Source organism: Rhinatrema bivittatum, chromosome 3, assembly GCF_901001135.1.
Source record: "Rhinatrema bivittatum chromosome 3, aRhiBiv1.1, whole genome shotgun sequence".
Classification (NCBI taxonomy): domain Eukaryota; kingdom Metazoa; phylum Chordata; class Amphibia; order Gymnophiona; family Rhinatrematidae; genus Rhinatrema; species Rhinatrema bivittatum.
Window position 1 is genome coordinate 197,976,503 of NC_042617.1, and position 23,213 is coordinate 197,999,715.

Here is a 23,213-nt window from a genome sequence, read left to right on the forward strand (position 1 = left end):
TGTTTATGAGGAATAATGTTACTGCTTTATCCATTTTTGCACTGCATACAAGATGTGATTTGCTGTGGTTTCAAGTTTGGATTTTGTCTGCACATTTCTGTTTATATTTTATGGTCTCTCTGTTTTGTATCTGGTGAGGGTCTGTCTGTGTTCTACATGTGTGACCGAGGTGAGGTGCTCTGCTAGCATGTAGTTTCTGTGTAGGATTGTATAGCAGCTTGGCTTGTTCTGTTTTTCTAATAGGAGGTGTATTAATATTTTAGGGACTAGTGTTGCCTTTTCATAACTAAGGCTGTTACTGTGTGAGTGCTGGCAGTTAGTACTGTTTGCATAAGGGATGTTTCCTATATCGTAATTGTAGTTCAGTTTATTCATGGCTTTCTGAGGGCCAATCCCACACTTAATACTGGTTATAATATGCCTAATACCATATTGTTTCCAAATATCTTTTTTTGTGAGGTTTTCTGGTTGGCACCACTACAACATTATAAATGATATTTTTACTTCAGAAGACTGCTTTAAATTCCTTTTTCATGTAGACTTATTATAAATGCATAATTTTAATTGTGTGTAGAAGGGGCCAGATGGGGAGGGGAACAAGGCATTTCACCTGGGGTGCCTAATACCTTTATATTGGCCCTGAGAGAGCGTGCCACACACATACTTGCACCATTCACCCATCTCAAACTTCCCCAGGTCACAGATGCTGGGAAAGGGTGGGAGGCAGGTGGTAGGAATCCTGGGAGTGTGGCAGAATTGCCAGCTTCCTAGAAATATCATCATTGACATTCTATCTGTCACCCCTTTAGGAACTTTGACCCCTGTCTTCCCCCTTCCCCAGCATTTAAAATCACTAAAATGTCCAGACTCCAAGGTGGGCCCTTCCTCTGCTTTCTTGCTGAATCTTTGGATGGAGAGGATATGGTCGCCTCAGGCATCAGATTGCCTTCAGCTCCCCCTGAGTACCACCTTTTGATTTTTAATGATGTTTTTATGTGTTCTTCCTTCTTTATGATAGGGTGTGACCAATATAATGACTCGGTAACTATAGCCTCTGCATCCTTGACCTGAGGTAGACTGGTGTGGCTTTGCGTATTAACTACTCTTCTACTGCACTTGTATTGGTAGCTGCTCTCTCCCCCCTCCTTCATCTCAGACATTTCTTTCGTCATCTTATGGCCCATCTAAGTGCTAGCATTCAGCAATAGGTCTCATTTAACATACCTGGCCTTTCAAGGTACACATGTCTGTTAAACATTGGAACGTCTTATGTTCATTCTGCCTATTGAATTAAATTTACTTACCAACCAGGGGGACCCATACAGGGGTAAGTGTGGGCCAAGGACTGATGGAGAGTTAGAGTGGCCCAGGGAGCCCCTGTCTAAGCTCAGCTAAGCCTAGTCAGGGAGGCCTGGGCCCCTAAGTCTTCTTTTGCAGGGTGAGAGGGGTACTTCAAAAAGGGAGGCAGTCAGAGAGGCCTTGACTGGCTCTTTTGGGGGCAGGAAGAGACTGGAAGGTCTTAGAGAGGCTATCTTAATTCCCTTTTTTTGTTTTGGGCATTTTTGGGGGAGAGGGTGAGTTAATGTTTTATTGGGGTTGGTATATGAGCTGAACCAAAAAGACTTTAAACAAACTGAAAACTCCCCCCCCCCCCCCCCCCCAAAAAAAAAAATAAATCTGGAAATGAAAAATAAACCAAAACAAAAATCTTGGGCAACATCAATCCATACTGTATGGGGAACTGTAATGCTATGGAAAACCTGTGAACATGAGGGACATAATGAGGCAGGGAAATCCATTCACCACCACAACAGGGAGTTGGAGGATCTGAAAAAGAAATGGTGATCCTGCAGAACCAGGCCAAAGAAAAACAAGCTGTAAAATCTGACTCCCAGCCTTGAAAAGAAAATGTGCCAGTCCCTCTTTGAAGTAGCTATCTGTGGGGTATCCAGCTTTGACACTTCAAAGGCTATGAAATTCCAAAGTAAGTAATGCAATATTCTTTTGTGATAAAAGGTTGTTGATTTACTAGCTTCAGCCATGCTAAAGTAAGCATTCCACTTAAGTGGCTATGTCGTAATGTCACCTGCTATGGAATTTGTACAGAGAACTGTGGCCCTCTTTTCTTGTGATGTAAGCAATGTATGGGCATTATAGTTCCTCCCCAACCCCACTCTTTCCTTCTTTACTGCCCTGCAATATCTCCGCTGGGAGCATGTAGCATGTACTCTACAAGGCCTGATGGTATTGAAAACACAACAGCAGACAACATAGCTGTCTGTATTCACCAAGTCCATTATACAATTGAAGTGACTTGTGGCTAATTGGAGTAAATTGGAGGAAGCTTGTCTGACTTAGTTCATATGCTTAGGTAATCAGTTGTGCAACCATCCTGTAAGGAAAATGTTGCTGCCAATAACTGATTGTGCAACAAAGACTTTGGCTGCTCGTGCCGGGGACACGCTGGCCTGACCAACCAGCCTATGCCCAAGGGAGAGATAAATCAGGCTTTGTGGTAGCAACTGTTGGCGACAACACAGGGATAGCAACTGTTATCGACTGTTGGAAACTGTTGGCAACGACACAAGGGAAAACATAGTGATCAGCAACTTTCCTGACGTGTATAAAAAGCAGAGGGGTGGAACGGCGAGACAGGAGTCTTTTGGAGCGCCTTCGTAGACGTACAAAGTGCTGCAGATTCCCCTTCTTCGCCTAATCAATTGACCAGACTTCTCGCACAGACAGGCTGATGTATGAGGGGTGAGGAAACCTGAATATCCATGGACAGGTATGTGACTTTGTATATATGTATAGAACTGTAAGCTTTGAACCATGACGTCATGCAAATAAATGATATCATAGAGAGCGTGTGGCAGTGCTTTTATTCTTGCTCCACATGCATCCCCACCCCTGATTAGCTAATAATAAATGCAAGCATTATTTTTTATCTTCTATATGATCCCATGCATTACCAACAGTGTTAAAGGTGCCATAATGCTGCCAGAAGGGGTTGCAATATTTGCATATGAGTCCTAACAACTCACTGCAACAAATGTATATTAGTGCCTTATAGTCTTGGTATAGTTGGATATGTAACCCTTTTTTCATGGGTTTGCTATATTCCAAAGGGCACAAAAATAATTTAGGTTCTCTGGGGCTGTCTTCAGTATCTTGTCCCTCTTCTAGAATTTTCCAAGGAGTGGATTCTTATAGTGGGGGTAAAGGCAATCCTTCTTGGCCCAGAAAGTGTCATGTTTTTCCCTTATGAATGTGTATCGTTCTGTTGATTTTGATGATGCTGTGCTGCAGGGACAAATTAGCTGAACACAGCACTGGGTGTTCAAATAAACATTAATGACTGCTGAAAAAAGTTAAATAAATGTCCATTCGTCAATAAAAGAATGGATTTTACAACTAGTGATCCATACTCTTCTGTGTAAGCATTTCTGAGCTGAAGTTCCTAGGGACAATTCTTATTACTCCTGCACTAAGGGGTAGATTTTAAAAGAAGCATGCAGGCGTGCATGTGCGGGTGCTACCCGTCACGCACACATAGACACCCAATTTTATAACATGCGTGCGCAGGTGCGCGCAAGTTATAAAATCGAGGGTCGGTGCATGCAAGGGGGTGCACATTAGTGCATCTTGCGCGCGCTGACACCCGCGGCCTTCCCCCGTTCCCTCCCAGGCCGCTCCTTTCTATCTCTTCCCCTAACCTTCCCACCCCCAGCCCTATTCTAATCCCCCCTGACCTTGATCCTACCTCTTGCACCTGCCGGCACGCGATCCTCCGACACAGCGGCAAATGGCCGCTGTGCCAGAGGCCTCTAGCCCCGCCCCACCTCCTCCCCACCCCTTTTTCGAAGCCCCAGGACTTAGACACGTCCCGGGGCTTTACCTGCGTCGCCAGGCCTTTCTAAACTAGGCCTGGTGCGCGTAACCCCGGCCCTATGTGTATAAGTTTCCTAGACCCAGGACCAGTGGGTTATGCACCTCTACCAGCAGATGGAGACGGAGCAAACTGATATCACAGTATATATACTCCTGCAGTGACATCAGCCTGCCAGTATTCTCCGTCTCCAGCAGATGGTGGACCTGCATTTCCCTACTGGGGATTGCTTCAACATTTAGAGGAGAATTAATAAGAGATTTGAGTTGCCCTGCTCGCCTGAGGTGATACCTAATGGTCTCTCCCCCAGTTGAGAATTCCTGAGGTGATTTCCATGGTCCCTCAGATGGGTGCCTTGGTCCAGTAGCAGATTCTTCAGCTGGTGTGAACTTAGATGATTTAAGCAGCTGAAAGGCAGTGGGTACAGAAAGCCAAGCATGGTCTTCAGGCATCATGGCGGATCTGCAACGTTGAGCCGGTCCGGGGATGCCGGAGGGAGACGGCATGGAGACACCGCGGCAGTCAGCCGCCCATCAGACCCGGAGGGAATCACCACAGAGGTAAAGAGGGCGGAGTGAGGACATTGAGCAGCGATGGTTGCAACATCTATAGTTTCCCGGATTACCCCTGGAGCCCTTTTTATTTTTATTTTTTAAATTATTTCTTTATTGAGGATTTTCAATTGTATTACAAACCATAATTACAAAACTAAATTAAGAAATCTTGTAAACAACATCCAATAAGCATTCAATACCAGTTATCCCATAATCTTCTATGTTGCACAAGAAATAATAATAAAAGGGGGATCAAACTATAAATCATAAAGATCTCTCAATAACTTTTACTAAAGAGATGAGTGTTGAGTGACGGCCTCGAAAGGCCTTGCATTCTGTTGAGTGACGGCCTCGAAAGGCCTTGCATTTTGTTGTGAAGTGGCCTCGAAGGCCTTGCATTCCGTTGAGAACTGTGTTTTTCGTGTGCCCATGGGCCTTAGCCCGACCCAGACCTTCTAGGCCGAGCCAAGGGTTGACGGTGGCCCCGCATGGCTGACGGTCTACCCTCCGCCAGGCCGGCAAGCTCCCATGGCCAACATCCAAGGATGTTGGAAGGTGAATGGTCCTCCAACCATTCTGGGCCCTTTTGGACCTGCTGCGAGCAGCATGGAGCAGCAGGTCTGGCCTGAGGTTGAGGGCAGACGGGCCTTGACATGAAGACATGACTATGGAGTGATGCGAGGGCATCCAGACGAAGACACATGGCTGGTGTAACGGCATCCAGACGAAGACACGTGGCTGGTGCAACGGCATCCAGACGAAGACACGTGGCTGATGCAATGGCATCCAGGGACGAAGACACATGGCTGATGCAACGGCATCCAGGGACGAAGACACATGGCTGATGCAACGGCATCCAGGGACAAAGACACATGGCTGATGCAACGGCATCCAGGGACGAGACTCTTGACATCCACAAAGGCAACACGAGGCATGGACATTGGCACTGTCTCTCAGGGCGCCCTACTCAGGCCACCCGCAGGACTGAGTCACGGACCACCCTGTCCCAGTACGCGCCCTACACAGCCCTTGAAGACTGGTCACGGACCACGACGGGAGCGGGACAGCACAGGAACACACATCCGGGGCATGATGGCTCAGGAGCACAGGACAACCGTCCACCGGCAGGCAGTCCACTCAGGAGTACTGCATCTGAGGGACCCCCGGCCTACCGGTACCAGAAGGCTCGAGAGCGAAGACGAGGCATGGCATAGGAAGGAACATCACGGAAGGAAGGAACACCAGGACATAGAGGATGAAGATACCTGGACGAGGACCTCAGGCACGGAGACTTGACATGGAACAGCTGGACAAAACAAGGAGCTCCTTAAAAACTGGAAGACCTTACACGGGCGCTGGCAGGCAGGAGCCTCCAGAGCGAAGACTCATGACGATGCAAGGCCCTGAAGAACTGACGGAGCAGCCCTTTATAGGGCTGATACAGGAAATAGTCCCAAGAATGGAGCCAAGACACTTCCTGTGTCTGGCCCTTTAAATTGTAGAGGAAGACGCGGCTGCGCGCCTAGAGAGAGTGCAGGAGCTGTGCAGGACCGCGGACAGCGGCCTGCACCGACGTAAACACTTAGGAGTGTCAGAAGAGGCAGGGTTGAGCCTGGGCGCAGGCTCCAGCGTCGGCAGCGGCTCCAGCTGCTGCAGGAGGCCCCGGGGGCGGCTCCAGCCGCTACTCCAGCCCGGGACTGCGGCCTGCACGCCGCGAAGAGAGAATCGGTGTCGGGGGCGGTCTCAGCCCCGAAGAAGGCCGCGGCTCCGACCGCGGAGGCCAAGACGAAGCAGGGCGGCCTCCTGGCTGCGTGGGCAGGCCGACGGCGGCGTCCTGCCGCGTCGGCGAAGATGGCAGCGTGGGTGAGTCTGTGAGCCTGCTCACGGGGAAACCCGCGGGCAGCGCGATTCATAACAATGAGGGTGCTCCATTCTTTAATTATGGCCTTACTTAAAGTTGTTATCATGCTCTCTTTGTCTCAGTTTTATCAACTAGGAATGTCTCCAAATGTGTAGGGTCAGAGAATATAAATTTATTTCCCTGAAAATTAATATAACACTTTGAAGGAAATTTCAGATAAAATGTCACCCCAATCTCTAGGGCTTTACTTTTCAGGGCAAGGAATTGTCTTCGATGGGCCTGTGTAGGCCTAGAGACATCAGGAAATAAGAATACTCTTTGCCCATAAAAGGAGAGATCTTTGTTTCTAAAGAACTTTTCAAATACCTCATCCTTTTCTCTCTCAAGAGAAAAGGAAACAAATAATGTAGTTCTTTTATTAATAATGTCCAAGGATTCCTCCAAAAAAGATGAAATCCTGGACTCCTCTCCAACTCTCCACCTTGTACAGCTGTAGATTGTACTAGGAAACAAAAGATCTTAGATATAATAGGAATCTTGTCTTCTTCATATGAAAGATTTTCTATCAAAAACTTCCTAAACATTTCATATGGTGACAGTAGTCTTGTTATGGGAAAATTAACCAAGCGTAAGTTTTTTTATCCGCAACATATTGTCCACATTTTCTAACTCTGAATGCAGTGACAAGCTATCTATTATAAGCATATTTTTGGCATTTTGAATATTTTGAATGTTACCTGTTACAGACTTTACAGTTGTTTCTAAGTCTAATCATCTTTTCCCTTGATCTTCAATAGAACTTTTATTAACATTTACTAGAGATGTGAGGGAAGCATTAACTTGTGAGACATTGGAGTCTAATCTGACTAGCATTTTCCACAAGTCTCTCAACCTGGAGCCCTTTTTAAATATCAGGGTTGCATTGGGTACCTTCCAGTGTTCAGGTGCAACAGATGATTTTAATGATAGGTTACAAATTAATTGAAATGTCTGAAATTTCATATTTTAGTTCTTTCAGAACCCTGGGGTGTATACCATCCAGTCCAGCTGATTTACTACACTTCAATCTGTCAGTCTGGCCTACTACATCTTCCAGGTTCACCATGATTTGGTTCAGTTCATCTGAATCACCATCCTTGAAACCATTTCTGGAATCGATATCTCCCCAACATTTTCTTCAGTAAACACCGAAGCAAAGAATTTTAGTCTTTCTGCGATGGCCTTATCATCCCTAAGTGCCCCTTTAACCCCTCCATCATCTAATGGTCCAACCAGCTCTCTCGCAGGGTTTTCTGTTTACGAGTTTTTGCCTCTATGGCCAACTTCTTTTCAAATTCTCTCTTAGCCTGTCTTATCACTGCCTTACATTTAACTTGCCAATTCTTATGCTTTATCCTATTTTTTCTGATGGATTCTTTTCCAGTTTTTTAATGAAGATCTTTTGGCTAAAATAGTCTCTTTCATCTCTTTAGCCATGCAAGCAATCGTTTGACATTCCTTCCATCTTTCTTAAGGCATTTTTTAACATTGTCCACACCTGTTGCACACTCTTAACCTTTGTAGCTGCACATTTCAGTTTTCTTTAACTATTTTTCTCATTTTATCAAAGTTTCCCTTTTGAAAGTTTAGTGCTAGAGCCATGGATTTTCTTACTGTACCCTTTCTAGTCATTAATTCAAATTTGATCATATTATGAACACTTTTGCCAAGTGGCCCCACCACCATTACATCTCTCACCAATTCCCATGCTCCACTGAGAACTAGATCTAAAATTGCTCCCTCTCGCATCTGTTCCTGAACCAATTGCTCCATAAAACTATCATTTATTCCATCCAGGAGCTTTATTACTCTAGCATGTCCTGATGTTTCACTTACACAGTTAATATTGGGATAAGTGAAATCTCCCATTATTACTGCACTACCAGTTTGGTTAGCTTCCCTAATTTCTCTTAGCATTTCACCATCCGTCTCATCATTTTAGCCAGGTAGACGGTAGTATACTCCTTTTGCTTTACTCTTCCCCAACACACAAGGTATTTCTACCCATAAAGATTTGATTTAGTCTCTTGCAGGATTTTTATCCTGTTGGACTCTATGCTATCCCAGACATAAAGAGCCACCCCGCCACCAAGTTGCTCCTCTCTATCACTACAATATAATGTGTACCTTGGTGTATAGCACTATCCCATTGGTTATCCTCTTTCCATCCTGTCTGTGAGATGACGGTTAAGTCTGTCATCATTCACTGCTGTACACTGTAACTCTCCCATCTTACTTCTTAGACTTCTGGCATTAGCATACAAACATTTCAAAGTATGTTTTTTGTTTGTATTAACATTCTGCTTTTCATTTGACAAGAATAAATTGGAATCCTTTAGCTCAGATGGATTTTTAATTATAGACATTTGGACTATTTTTCTTAATATTGGAACCTCTCTGTTGAAGTGACCTAACTCTACTGCTTCATTAGTATCCTTTGAAGATACCTCCTTCCAAACCATGCGCTGCTGAGTGACTGTCAGCTTTCCCATTTGATTTAGTTTAAAAGCTGCTCTGTCTCCTTTTTAGCGCCAGCAGCCTGGTTCCACCCTGGTTAAGAAGGAGCCCATTCCTTTGGAAAATATTCCCCCTTCCCCAAAAGGTTCCCCAGTTCCTTACAGAACTGAATCCCTCTTCCTTGTACCATCATCTCAGTCACTTATTGAGACTCTGGTGCTCTGCCTGCCTCTGGGGATCCTGCGAGTGGAACAGAGAACATTTCAGAGAATGCTACCCTGGAGGTTCTGGATTTCAGCTTTCTTCCCAAAAATCCTAACTTTGGCTTCTAGAACCTCCCTCACACATTTTCCTATGTCATTGGTACCCACATGTACCATGACAGCTGGCTTCTCCCCAGCACTGTCTAAAATCCTATCTAAGTGATGCGTGAGGTATGGCACCTTTGCACCAATAGGCTTGTCAGCACGCGATCCTCCTGCCCACCAGCCACCCAGCTGTCTATATTCCTAATAATCGAATCACCAACTATGATGACCAACCTAACCCTTCTGTCCTGGGTGGTAGCACCAATAGACACATTTTAAAGAGCAGATCCTTGCTACAGGATTATTTCCTGCTGCACCAGGTTGATGCTTTCTGACCAGGAGACCTTTCTCTTCCAAGGTAGCACCATGACTGCCAGACTGGAATTGGGACTTGGCTACTATGTCCCTGAAGATTTCATCTATATACCGTATTTTTCGCTCCATAAGATGCAATATTTTTACCCCAAAAGTGGGGGGAAAATGTCTGTGCGTCTTATGGAGCAAATATAAAAAAAACCTAAAAAACTAACTACAACCCCCCACCCTTCTGACCCCCCCCAATACCTTCCAAACGTCCCTGGTGGTCCAGCGAGGTCTGGGAGCAGTCTCCTGCACTTGGTCCATCGGCTGCCAGTAATCAAAATGGCACTGACGGCCCTTTGCCCTTACTATGTCACAGGGGCTACCAGTGCTATTGGTCTGCCCCTGTGACATAGTAAGGGCAAAGGGCCGTCGGCGCCATTTTGATTACTGGCAGCCGACGGCCCACGTGCAGGAGATCACTCCCGGACTCCCGCTGGACCACCAGGGACTTTTGGCAGGTCTTGGGGGTGTCAGAAGGGTGGGGGGTTGTAGTTAATTAAATTTAAAGAGTTGGGATGGGGGGGTTTGGGGGGTGGGGGTTCCCACAGAAAGAGAACAATAAAAGTTTTCTGATCTGGGAAGTGGACCGAAATGGCCCTCTCCAGACCCGAAAACGGGACAAAAAAAATTGTATCCACTCCCCTAATTTGCTCCATAAGATGCACAGATGCCTGGGAACAGAGCCGGTTTAGCACACCATTTTTGTTTAAATTTCCCCCCTCTGAATCCTAGGTGAGTCTTATGGTCAGGTGCGTCTTATGGAGCGAAAAATACGGTACCTCTCTGTCTGCCTCAGCTCCTCCAGGTCTGCCACTCTATAGCCTCCAGAGATCAGACTTATTCTCTGAGAGGCAGGAGCTCTTTGCACCAGGTGCGCACATACAACCTCTCAGTAGCAGGTAAAAAATCATACAGGAGACACTCAATGCAAAAGACTGGGAGGCCCACCATCTTGCTGCTGGACTGCTGCCTTCATCTTAAATTTGTTCAGTTCCTAGTTAAATTTAGGTTGCTATGGGAGTAGGAATGCATACAGTTAGGATCGTTTATTAGTTTATTCACTTTTTATCTGGTAGTGACCTTCAAGGGAATGACTAAACTTTTGATAAGGTTTGGGGCGTTTCTGAATTTAAGTTAAAAGTCTGATATATTTTTTATTTTTTTTAGTGAGAAAGTGTCACCTGCTTATAAATCAGAGGATGAACTAGGGGGAGAGGGGTGGGAGGGAAAGAAAGACAAACACACAAACTCCTGGTTTTTGCCTGCCCTCTGACTAACCATTTTAATACTGACACACAAACATACTAAGGAATATGCCCCAAAAGTTTACTTCTCCCCAAAATTAAGTTCTAAAATTTACCGAAACAGTATTTACCAATTCTTTTCAGCCACCAGCAAGGTGATCCTCTCCTCTCAGTGCTTCCACTGGATTGCGGGTTACTGAGCAATATATCTTGTGCTTCTCAGGTAAATTAGTACAAAACAATCCCTTTGGAGATTTACACTATAGTTAGCTATCTCAAGTGACTGCTGTTCTGATGAACAAATGTTGGTACTTAAATCAGTCACACAACCTTAACACTTCAGTTAGTCAGCCTGAGTGACTCACTGCTTTTCTGATAAACAAATGTTGGTACCTAATCAAATCAATCACACTACCCTAACACCTTTCCAAGGTGAGTAACTAACCTTTTTCAACCTTTTTACTTAGGTATTCACAGCTCATAGCTTATTTCTACCTTCTGGCTAGCTTATTAATACAAACACACACACTCCTGGTTTTTGCCTGTCCTCTGACTATTTAATACAAAATGCAAAAAAACCTCCTGGTTTTTGCCTGCCCTCTGACTAGCTATTTAATGCAAAACACACTAAAGAATATACCCCAATAGTTTACTTCTCCTCAAAGCTTTTAAGTTCTAAAATTTCCCCAAGCAGTACTTACCAATTCTTTTCAGTCACCAGCAAGGTGATCCTCTTCTCTCAGTGCTCCCATGAATGAGGGCCCAAAGTTGCATGTGTAACAGTCTCTAGCAACCTAAGGGCCTTATTTTCTAAGGCTATCGCACGCTTGCGCTACCAGCGCAAGCGTGCGATAGCTAGAAAGCTTAGCGCAGGCCTGCGCTAGCTACATTGGGGCGGAGTCGGCCCCAGAAGAGGAGGAGTCGGGGTGTCACCGGAGCCGACTCCGCAAAGACGGCGCTGACAGCGAAAAGGTAAGGAGCCTTTTCGCTGCCTATTTCGCACCGAATAACTATACCTTTTATGGTGTAGTTATTCGGTGTGATTGCTGCCGGCTAGTGCAGGATCGCCCCCGTGTTAGCACTGGGATTCACTAAGCCTTGCGGCATTAGTGAATCCAGGCCTATGTGTTCCTAGCTTGCACTAGAGATAGGTGGTGACTAAGCCCCAGGCCCAAAGAAAAGAGTGAGGGTGAGAATTTGTATATGTTGCTGGTTTCCAGAGTCACCTCCCTGATTGTAAAAAGCAAAGACATGCAATGAGCTTTGAAGATAGGAATTTAGGAAGCAGTGACTTAGGAGTCAGACTGTCAATATTTGACCACTCCAGATTTGTGGCATGACACTGTACACTTGGCTAGGTCATCCATGATAATCCCCCTGACATTACTTGCAGAGGCATGGAATATAACTTTTTCCTGTTCCTATAAGATCTTTAAATGGTGGCCTGAATGCCACATATGTGCAATCAATAGTGCCAAGCACAGAACAAAAATAATCAACGTTGAAATCCCTCATTGTTTCCCTCAACATTTCCTCTTTCTGCTGTCTTGTGCAAGGACAAGAAACATCTATTCTTAGACAAAGAGCTGTAATAAACTGGTGAACTCAATTGTTATGTTATATCTGTATTGTCACCTACAGTGTTTGGAAAGTCCCTGTGACAACGAAGCCAAGGCAGTGGTGGCTTATGTTTAGAGGCAAAGGTTGTGGCATTTTCCATATGTCTCCTTTTACCAAGTCACAAAGATTATACCTTGTGATCTTCTGAGAGGTTAAAATAATTATTTCTGGCCCTGTGCACCCTTTGTGGCCAGTATCTTTTTCTGGTCAGTTACTTCTGCTGCTGTCTCCTTCGCTGCTGCCACTGATACCAAAACCACAAAATTGGAAATCTGCCACATATTTGAAAAGTTCCAGATAAAGTTATCTGTGCATTTTCAAAAATATACTACTTCAGCTGTCTAAATAACAATCTTAAGTTTAATCAAATATATGTCATCAGTTGTGCAGCACTGCTGAAAATGTGATTTATCCAGTTTGGAGATATCCAAATATAAGGGGGGAGCAACTGCACTCAGCAATTAGTATACAATCCAAGAAAGAGTGCAAGGAACAGTATAGGTCCAATATTTTCTTTTCCAAAATGTATTTATTTCAGTTTTTAAAGGTTCAAAGAAGCCACTCCAATTTTCAAAACGCATACAAGTAGTTGACTGCTTCAGGGTCCCCCGACACGGACCCCGTGTTTCGCCCGAAGGCTGCTTCGGGATGGACAGTCTGTAATGTTAACGAAAGCTACAAAAGACAACAAACAACTATACATCAGTAATAGAAAAGGACCAATTTAAGGGTACAGAGTATGTCTAAAAACGCCGAAACACATACCTTAAAGACAGCTGAGGGATTCATACAGCTTAGACAGCGAGGAGGGCGGGCGGTCAGACTAAACACAGCGTTTTTAAAATGGTAGTTTTGGCGCGGTTTTGAACCACCAATCACAACGCAAGACAGCTAACCAATCAAACTGAAGCAACTCCACATTCACGAAGTGGATACAGAGTTACGTCTACTAATTATAAAAAGTACTGCCACTCAATTTCATTGTTCAATCCTGCAGGATGCAGGCTGTTAAGTGTGAATATCCATTTCTGCTCTCTACGGGTAAGTATTTCTGAAAAATTCCCACCCCGGCCTGGTGGGAGAAGTAAATCGATTACAAGGAACTTTAAATCATCCTCAGTGTGTCCTGCTTGTTGCCAATGAGAGACTATAGGGGCAGTGTCGCGGCCAGTGCGGATGTTCGACCGATGTTCAATGATACGAGTACGTATCTGTCTAGTAGTTTTACCCACATACAATTTGGAACAGGGACACAAGATCACATAGATTACTCCTCGTGAATGACAGGTGGTGGAAAATCTTAGAGTAAATTTTTTATGGGTAACAGGATGTTCAAAGCTATTAATGGAGACAACAAAAGGGCACACGGAACATTGTCCACAGGGTTGATGGCCAGAAAAAGTTCCTGAATTCTGAATGAGAGTGGATTGGAAATGTGAATGAACAAGCATGTTTCTTAAATTTTTTCCTCGACAGAAGGAGAACCGTAAGGGAAAGTTAAACACTTCATGTAAAGACAACATCGACCAATGGCGTTTTAAGATCGCAGTAATGGTGTAAACATGAGTAGAAAAAGGCAAGATGCAGTTAATACATGAATCCTCAGTTCTAGATTGTGGAAGAAAAAGTAAATCGCGATTTACATATAATGCTCTCTTGAATGCTTTACGGAGTACCCGGTGAGGGTACCCTCTCTCTTTAAACTGGAGCATCATCTGCTTAGCTTGTAAGATGAACTCATTCTTAGATGAACAGAGACGGCATAGCCGGAGTAACTGTCTGGCTGGAATATTCATTTTTAAAGGAGTAGGATGATGGCTATCAAATCGTAACAAAGTGTTACGGTCCGTGCTCTTACGATAAATAGACGTGCTAAATGAACCATCCTTTAGTTGTATCTGTACATCTAAAAATGAGATAGTCATAGGATCAATGCAGTGATTAAATTTTAGATGGGCGTTACTTTGATTAAGCCAATCCAAAAAATAATAAAATTGCATGTCTGTCCCTGTCCAAATTAAAAAAATGTCATCTATGTAACGATGCCATGCTGTTATGAATTGAAAAAATGAAGAGGTGTATATCACTTCTTCCTCAAATTTACTGACGTATAGACATGCCAAACTGGGGGCCATAGTGGCCCCCATGGCTGTGCCTTTAACCTGTTGATATAACATATCATGAAATTGAAAATAATTCCTAGTGAGAGCCAAACGTGCTATAGAGACTAAAAATGAAGTGGAAATCCGATGTGGAGGGCGAGAACTTAAGATATGTTCAACCAATATCAATGCCTCCTCTTGAGGGATATTGGAATATAGGGATACTATATCCAAACTTACCAAAAAGCATGTATCTGTAATTGGAGGAAGATTTTCAATAATTGTAATGAAATGATTGGAGTCACGGACATAGGAACGACTCTGGGACACTTGAGGTTTCAGAAAAAGATCTACAAACTGAGATAAAGGTTCCAAAATAGATCCTATGCCCGCGACTATGGGGCGTCCTGGTGGGTTCACAAGAGATTTGTGAATTTTAGGAAGTATATAAAAAGTAGGAGTAATCGGATGTTCTGTTTGTAGAAAGTAATCAAATGTGTTGTTTCATTGCTTATTTTCATCTAAACATTTCCCTTTTAAATTTGTCAAAAACAAAACAAAAAAAAAAAACCTATGAGGAAGAAGACATTGTCCACAAATGTTTTCACCATTTTTTTCTTTTGCTCTGAATATTTTTGTACATCTCCATGTTGTACAGTGGCAGCTCATCAGACACCACTCCTACAGGAGGCCAAGTGTGCAGCATTCCCACTGCATGCGTGGATATCGACAGGGGGTGTTCATGCAAGGATCTTCAAAGTGAAACTCCTCTTTCTGTATTAATTGGTACTGCATGCTTTCTTACTGCTGAACCTCAAATTGTGCATTGCTCTTCAAGTTACAAGTTCATTACATAGTATGAAATAATAGAAATGAAGGTCAATAAACAAAAAATAATTAAGATAATACCTTTGAAATGGGACCAACGTAATATATCTCTTGACTAGCTTTGTTTTGACCAGAGGGAGGGAACATTTCCTTCTTAAAGCTAATCCAGAAATGTTTTTAATTATTCCAATAAAAAAGATATCACCTTTATAATGTTTTTGTTTGTTGGCGTTTTATTTCTGTGCTAGTTCATCCAGGGCATAAAAAGAAAGACATCGTTTTCCCCTCTTGTCTCATTGTTTTGATCTTTTATGATCAGAAAAATCTTGTGCTTGTAGACTTCCTCAGAATGGAATGAAACCCTTTTCTTTTTCATGACTAAGTGAATTTGAAAATCAAAAGTTCCTCCACTTGTTAATCAAGAGTATGCAGGTCTTCTGGTGTTGCTCTAACATGCTAGTCAGACCCTGTAGACCACTGTGCTCTTACAAAGGCAGCGCATGACAGCATTCTGCATGCCAGGGCCGATAATGAGGTAGGAGCACAGCATCAAGCATTTCCAAAGTACCCTTTTGAGGCATTCACTTAACAGCAATGGCAGTACTTGAAATCTTTCCATCACTGATAAAAATGAAGCAGGGCAGTCTTTAAAGCTGTTCTGAGAAATTCTTGCCAACCAGACAAGAACTTTAAAGAAAATATGGCAAATGGCAACTGGCTTTAGCTAGTGTATTTTGTAACAGAGAAACTTTTCTTTGTGGTCCTTTATTATTATTTTTTTTTTAATTGGTGTTCAACCACTTGTTTTACATTTGATTTTCTCCATTAAAAGGAGGAGGAATGCATAAAATATGTTTTTGCCGTGAGACAAAGTTCTCACTGTTGCAACAAAATGATTGTATTGTTATCCAAGAGAGTCACAAAGCAATGGGGAGAGGAGTAAGAAATACAGATACAGAAAACAGTGGGAAAGGTGGCGAGGGAAACTGATGGCATGGGAAAGGGTAAGAGAGAAGGGAACAAAGAGACCCAGGATCCACTTATAATGTATTTGGGAAATATACATGCTAACATTAGGAAAGTTTTAACTAATACGAAGAGTGTCAGGCTTACTGGCCTGTTATTTCCTGGATCACACCTGGAGCCCTTTTTAAAAATCAGCTGAAATCTGTGCGAACAGTTTTGTTTTTGCATTTTTCCCTTATTTTGTGGTGGTGCTACTACAGAAGTAAGCTCATTGCATTTCCTCTACCTAATTTTAGATCAGTGGGGCCCCAAACTCAATTCCTCAAGGGCCACAGCCCAGTCAGGTATTCAAGATTTCCTCAATTAATATTCATGAGATCTGTTTGCATACAGTGGAGGCAGTGCAAGTAAATAGATCTCATGCATATTCATTGGGGAAATTCTGAAAACCTACTGAGGTTATGTCCCTCGAGGAATGAGTTTGCTGTCCCCTATTTTAGATAGCAATAACATCAAAAGAGTTACTGTACATATCAGGAAAGAGATAATGAGGGTCATGTAAAATGCAATGAAGCAGATAATATATTATGCAAATCAGAGGCCATCATTAAAAGACATGTAAATAGTTTTCAGCATAGTATGCGATTAGTGTTACTAAAATCATTCAATATCTTTTTATTGTAATTTTTCCTAATTCCAAAATGTTGGTGTCTGTATTACTATCTGTACAAGGAACACAAAAATTGGATTGAATTAGTACAAATACAAAGGAAATAGAAAAATGTGAATAAGCAATGCATTTATGTGGTACAGAGGAGGTATAGATGGAATGTATATTGAGGATATCCCTTTTTTTTATGCCAAAGCCATTCTTTGTAAAACACATGAAAGTAATAAATATTTATGTGCCACCTCTTTATGTGAAATCTATTATGGATGAATCCACCACTTAGATGCTTAATGCTTTCATCTACATTCTTGAACATCCCAATATTTTTTTCTGAGCAATGTTCTAAAGCAGTGGTGGCCAATCTGTCTTATGCATGCCAATGTATCTTATGCATATTAATTATGAATATCATGAAACCTGACCTGTTTGTGACTCTTGACTACCGTGCAGTTGCTTGGGCACAGTCTAAGTTGGGAAACAGCCAGGAGTAGAAAAAGGAGACCAAACTCCAGCTGATTCCACACATATAATCTCTTTATTTACAAGTAAAAACCAAAAGTACAGCACGGTGGCTGCTTACCTCAGCAATTTCACAGCAATCCAATATACGTAGCTCTTATTTAGCATGACTTCCTGGCTTCTCTGGGTCTCCCCAGCCTTCTTATCCAAGGCTGCATGGATCCTCCCTGACCCAGAATCCCTTGCTGGGTTGGCTCTTAAGGAGGACTGGACCAGTTATCTGTGGCCAGTCCTTTAAGGTGTTCTGAGGGAGTTTCTTATACCATCCCCCTCAACTTAGCCTCAACAAGTGAAGTGTCCAGCATGCCTGGACTAATTCCTGACTCCTCCTCTGTGGTTCATGTATCGATCTGTGGACAAGCTCTCCTCAAGGATGTCCCACCTCTGGGTTAATTGTCCCAGGTACCCATGATCTGGCCCCTCAGGGTTGCAAACTGGGGATAATCACAGCCCAGAACAACTGGGTACAGGAACTCGAGAAGGACTTCTGCTTCCATAATGGCTTGCCCGGCCAGGGTTGTCGGCAGGATCTGACTGGTTGAATACTTCTTTTGTCCCCTGTATACAAGCAAGTGTCTCTTTCCTTTTATGGTTAATGTGTTATTTTTGGAGCAGGTCCTCATGAATGAAAGTCTTGCTAGAATGAGTAATGTCCACCAAGTTGCAACTTTGGAGCTTTGAAAAAGTGTGTGCCCATTTGTGGTCCCACTTTCAATTCTCCTTCTGGGGCTACCCCTCTGCCCTCTGGTTCTTCTTACATTGTTTCACTAGCTTGGTTCCCACTACATATTTAAAACATGGTTATTCAAGAAAGCCTTTCCGGACCCTTACTGATTCTCTTCCATCAAATTTAGCCAGACTGATCATCATCCATTAAACTGATCCAGACATTACCAACCACGGCAACGTTCTACTTCTTATGTTAAACTTCTATCATCTTCTTCCTCCACTCCCAGTTAGAATCATCCTTGTTTTATTGTAACTTCTTTTTCTGTGCACTTGTTATAATTTGTAATGTATCCTCTCATGTTATAGTTATGTACATTATAATGTACTGCTCACCCCTTGTTTTATGTAAACCGACATGATACGAACCTCCGTGAATGCCGGTATAGAAAAACACAAATAAATAAAATAAATAAATATCTTCAAGCCATGGGCACTTTTCATTCATATGGTCCTCTGTTTTACACAAAAAAGCATGCCCATGGGGTGCTTTTCCCTTTGGCTTTAGCCCCTTTAGTCCCTTTAGGACTTTTTGCTTTCTGCCTTTCCATAAGAATGGCAATCTTCCTCATGTCTATTCCCCACACAAAGGGCACAGAAGGAGAAAATGTCCATAGCCTCGCTCCTGGGTTGTGCCAGTATCTCCGAGGTTCCCTTTTTCCTTCAATTTGAGGATCTTCCTTGCTTTGGAGATTTTCTGTATCCAAGTGGACTTTATCCTCTAGTGTTGGCTGCATCACTAAGTTGACATCCATAACTTTGCTTCCCTCATAACGACAATCCCTTGCCAAATGACCTCTCCTTCCATAGCACAATGAAGCAAGCAGGAGAGGTTGTGACCGATGGTTTGATTACAGACAATGGGCTGTCTGCCTCAGAGGATCGTTGTTGAGGTTCTCCAGTCTCATTACTGTGCCATGGTGACTATGCAGGCTTCTTTCTAGCCTCCGTACTGTGTTGGGCATTAATTGTGCTTGGTGAAAGGCATCTGCCACTTCTATTGCTTTTTTCAAAGTGAGACCTGGGTGGTGGCAGAGCCAATCAAGCTGATCTAGGAGCTGTTCTAAAGCACCTGCTTGACTGTCTCAAGGCTGGTCTTTGCCTCAGGCTGCAGCCACTTCCAGCTAGCATCTTTCAGATAATGGAACAGATTTTGGGGGGTTTCCCCAGCCTGTAAGATGCTCCACTAGGACTGCTACTGGTTTGTTTGTTATACCCAGCACTTTTTAGGATGACAGCCTTGACTTCTACATAGGGGGCCCTTCTTCCAGTTTTCTTCAGGCCAACCTGTTGGGTGAGAAGACCTTTCAAAGTTTTTCAGGAAGATCTCTAAGTCCTCTCCTGCTTTCATCTTAAACAGCGTGTGAGGTACCGGGTTCACCTGAGTTGCATGGCTTAAGCAATCTGCGCCAGCATCCCCTGTTGCTGGGGAACTGTTCATGTAAATTTTACACAAATTTCTATAGCTGCTGGTGCTCTGCAGCTGTATCACCTGCTCCATCCTCTGCTTCTTCAACTGTGCAAGCAGTGAAGCTTGGAGATTCTCCAGGATAGGAGAAAAAAACAAAAAAAAAACTTTTCTGGCATGTCCAGCCCTTACTAACTGGATAATTCTCCTAGCTGCTTCAGGTGTGGCTAGCCCCCTTGGCCTGCTGTAACTGACTCCCAGCTGTCCCTGCAGCCAGGCCCCAGGAAAAAAAAAATCTGTCTGTGCTTCTCACTTTGAACAGAGATCCCACTACTTGACAACATATGTGGTCACTTGGGCAAAGCCTTGAGGTGGGAAACAGCCAGAAGTTCAAACTCTGGCCGATTCCACACAAACCAACTTTATTTACAAGCAAAAAACAAAAGTAAAGCACAGAGGCTGCTTATCTCAGCAGTCTCATAACATTCCAATATACCCAATTCTTATTTAAGCTGACTACCTGCCTTCTGTCTGGGGCCTCCCTGCAGCCCTGCCTTCTTATCCAGGAGGACCAGACCAGATAGTTATGACTAGACCTTTAAGATGTTCTGAGGGAGTTTCTTATACACTCTCTCTCATCTTTAGGCCAACTATGCCCTAAAGAAAAAAATTAATGTCTCCAAACCATAGGACAAGTTTGGAAAGCCCTGGCCTGGGAACTCCCAAGTCAGTCAGGTTTTCAGGATATCCACATTGAATAGGCAAGAGAAAAATCTACATATGTTAGAGACCCAGTATATGCAAATTAATCTAATGCTTGTGGGGTCACCAGGACAGATTTGGGAAGCCCTGCTATTGGCCCTAATTATACAAAGCTTTATTCTTCTATGCACAAAACTAGACAGATTTGTATGAAGCTGTACAAGACTTTAAAAATTTATTATGGTTGTTTTTACAATATTAAACTAATAATAGTTTTGTTTTCATGAGATTGCAGTTTCTTGAAGAATGTTTCCCTTTTTTCCTCTAAAGCTTGTTGACTAAAGATAATGGGGTAGATTTTCAGACCACGCGAATAGGCGTACTTTTGCTGGCGCATCAGGCGCCAGCAAAAGTACGCGGGATTTTAGTAGATACGCGCGGAGCCGCGCGTATCCGCTAAAATCCGGGATCAGCGCGCGCAAGGCTATGGATTCTGTATAGCCAGCGCGCACCGAGCCGCGCAGCCTACCTCCGTTCCCTCCGAGGCCGCTCCGAAATCGGAGCGGCCTCGTAGGGAACTTTCTTTTGCCCTCCCCTCACCTTCCCCTCCCTTCCCCTACCTAACCCACCCGCCTGGCCCTGTCTAAACCCCATCCTTACCTTTGTCGGGGGATTTACGCCTCCCTCCGGGAGGCGTAAATCCCCGCGCGCCAGCGGGCCGCTAGCTCGCCAGGACGCGACCTGGGGGCGGGTCTGGAGGGCGCGGCCACGCCCCCGGACCGCCCCGGGCCGTAACTACGCCCCCGGACCCGCCCCCGAAACGCTTCCGACACGCCCCCAAAACGGCGCTGTGCTCGGTCCCGCCCCCGACACGCCCCCCTCCGAAAACCCCGGGACTTACGTGAGTCCGGGCTCTGCGCGCGCCGGTAGGCCTATGTAAAATAGGCTCACCGGCGCACAGGGCCCTGCTCGCCTAAATCCGCCCGGATTTGGGCGGATTTAGGCGAGCAGGGCTCTTAAAATCCACCCCATAGGGTATATATTTTTTATTTTTTTGTTATTTTTTATTTTTATGTTTCTTTAAATGGCTTAATTTCATTGTTTTTTCTGTACAAAGTTGATACTTTGTTAATATTCATAAAATTCAATAAATATAAAGTTTAAAAAAAAAGAATAGAGTGGAATGGTACCAAATAATTATAACTGTTCAGGCAAAGAAAGTCTTGAGTAGCTAAATTATAAATCATTTTTCAAAAATAGAGCATTTGGTATTACATCCATTAACAAAGACTAAAGCCCCCTGGGTTGGCGCTCCATTTCCTTTTGCTGTTTTTACAATAACAAATCTGAATATTTGTTCCTACTCTAATAGCCAGTTTCTTTTTTTAGATTGATGTTGCAGATAAAAGTGTCACTAATCCAGCAATTCTAGACCTGTTCAGGACTCCGCAGATGAGAAAATGTACCCTCATTCTTATGTATGCTTGGTGAGTCAGACCTATGCTTTTTTTCCTCTTCAAGAAATCAGCAGCACCAGATGTCAAGTTGAAAGCCCCATGCAGCACAAATCCCTATACTGGGATTAGAGTCTTAATAATGGTTTATTATGAGATAAGGCAATAGTATAACATTCCCTGACTTATGATGCACTTCAGGTTCAAATAAAACAGGTAACACAAATGGTCAGAGTAAAGCTTAATTCCAGTCCACATCAGTTTCCATAGTAATCCCTCTTCAATACCCATTATCTTTAGTCAACTTCTACTTACAGACCTTCAATATTTTCATAACACATAACATCAATATGCGTAGGGAGAAACACTGTTGGGTCTTCCGGGATTCCAGACATCACTTGGCTTTTGAGCCATCTAAATGCCATAAATAACTTTCAGGAGTCTCAGCATTCCTGAAGAATCATCCAAGGGCTAATCCGGATCCTTAGGGGTAGGGCTAGAGCCTGGCTTCCTCTGAGCCAGTCTGTGGCTCCATGCATAGCACACCAGCCCTCAACCAATTAAACTCTGGTTAAAGGCCAACTACATTGCTTTTAACTCTTAAGAATGGCTCAAATTTTTATGAAGGACTTGAGTCCTACCTTCCCACCCCATTGAATATTTTTCTAATTAAAAGGCTGACTTCCTTTCAACTATAGTCAAAGTTTCCCTTTCATTAATTAATCCCAGCTATATCCTTCTTGGTTTTGTTCTTCCTAATCTTGGTTTAATTCTAAATCTCTGATTTTTGTCTGTCCATCTTGACTAGATTGTAAAATCCAAGGAACAGGGACTATCTCTTATGAGCTTGGTAAAGTGCTATGTACACTTATTTATTTTTATATACCAACATTCAATCAAGATGTCACATCGGTTTACATTCAGGTACTTCCCTATCCCCAGAGGGCTTACAATCTAAGTTTTTGTACCTGAGGCAATGGAGGGTAAAGTGACTTGCCCAAGGTCACAAGGAGCAACAGCAGGACTCAAACCCTGGTCTCCTGGTTTATAATCCACTGCTCTAGCCACTAGGCTCTTCCTCCTCCCTTCAAATATATTTGGTCAAAAAGGTTAGTTTTTTTGAAATCCAATTCTATTTAGAAGTCTTTCCAGAAGGCCATATTTAGGTGCCATCAGAAAAATAAAAACTTTTCATTTTGCATATCCCCCCAGAAGCAGACAGCAAATGTTTTTGTTAAATTCTCACCATTGACTTTGCATTAATTTTGCAAGGTTTCGCTTTTCATGGAAAAATCCCATGGCAAAAGTTTGTGAAAAGTACAGAATTCTAGAAAAAATTATTCTCAAAAATGAGAAATTCAGTTGTCCATTATTTTCACTCCCTACAAATTAAGCAGATCAATTTCACACTCTGGAAGCAGCACAACAACACGACACTTGAGGGGCACATACAAACCATCCCAGCTTTCCTTATTAGCTTGGTGACCTTTGACTCTTAATTAT

General features: G+C 43.4%; 1 protein-coding gene across 6 annotated transcripts in view; it reads left to right on the top strand.

Moving 5' to 3' along the window:
- The window catches only part of SLC22A3 (solute carrier family 22 member 3), a 265,603-nt gene that overhangs the window by 165,995 nt on the left and 76,395 nt on the right, over window positions 1-23,213 (top strand). For all 6 annotated transcript variants that reach the window (XM_029594094.1, XM_029594088.1, XM_029594093.1 and 3 more), the window contains one exon: window positions 21,646-21,743. In XM_029594094.1, the coding sequence (XP_029449954.1) occupies window positions 21,646-21,743 (98 nt within the window). The remainder of the gene's footprint in view (window positions 1-21,645; window positions 21,744-23,213) is intronic.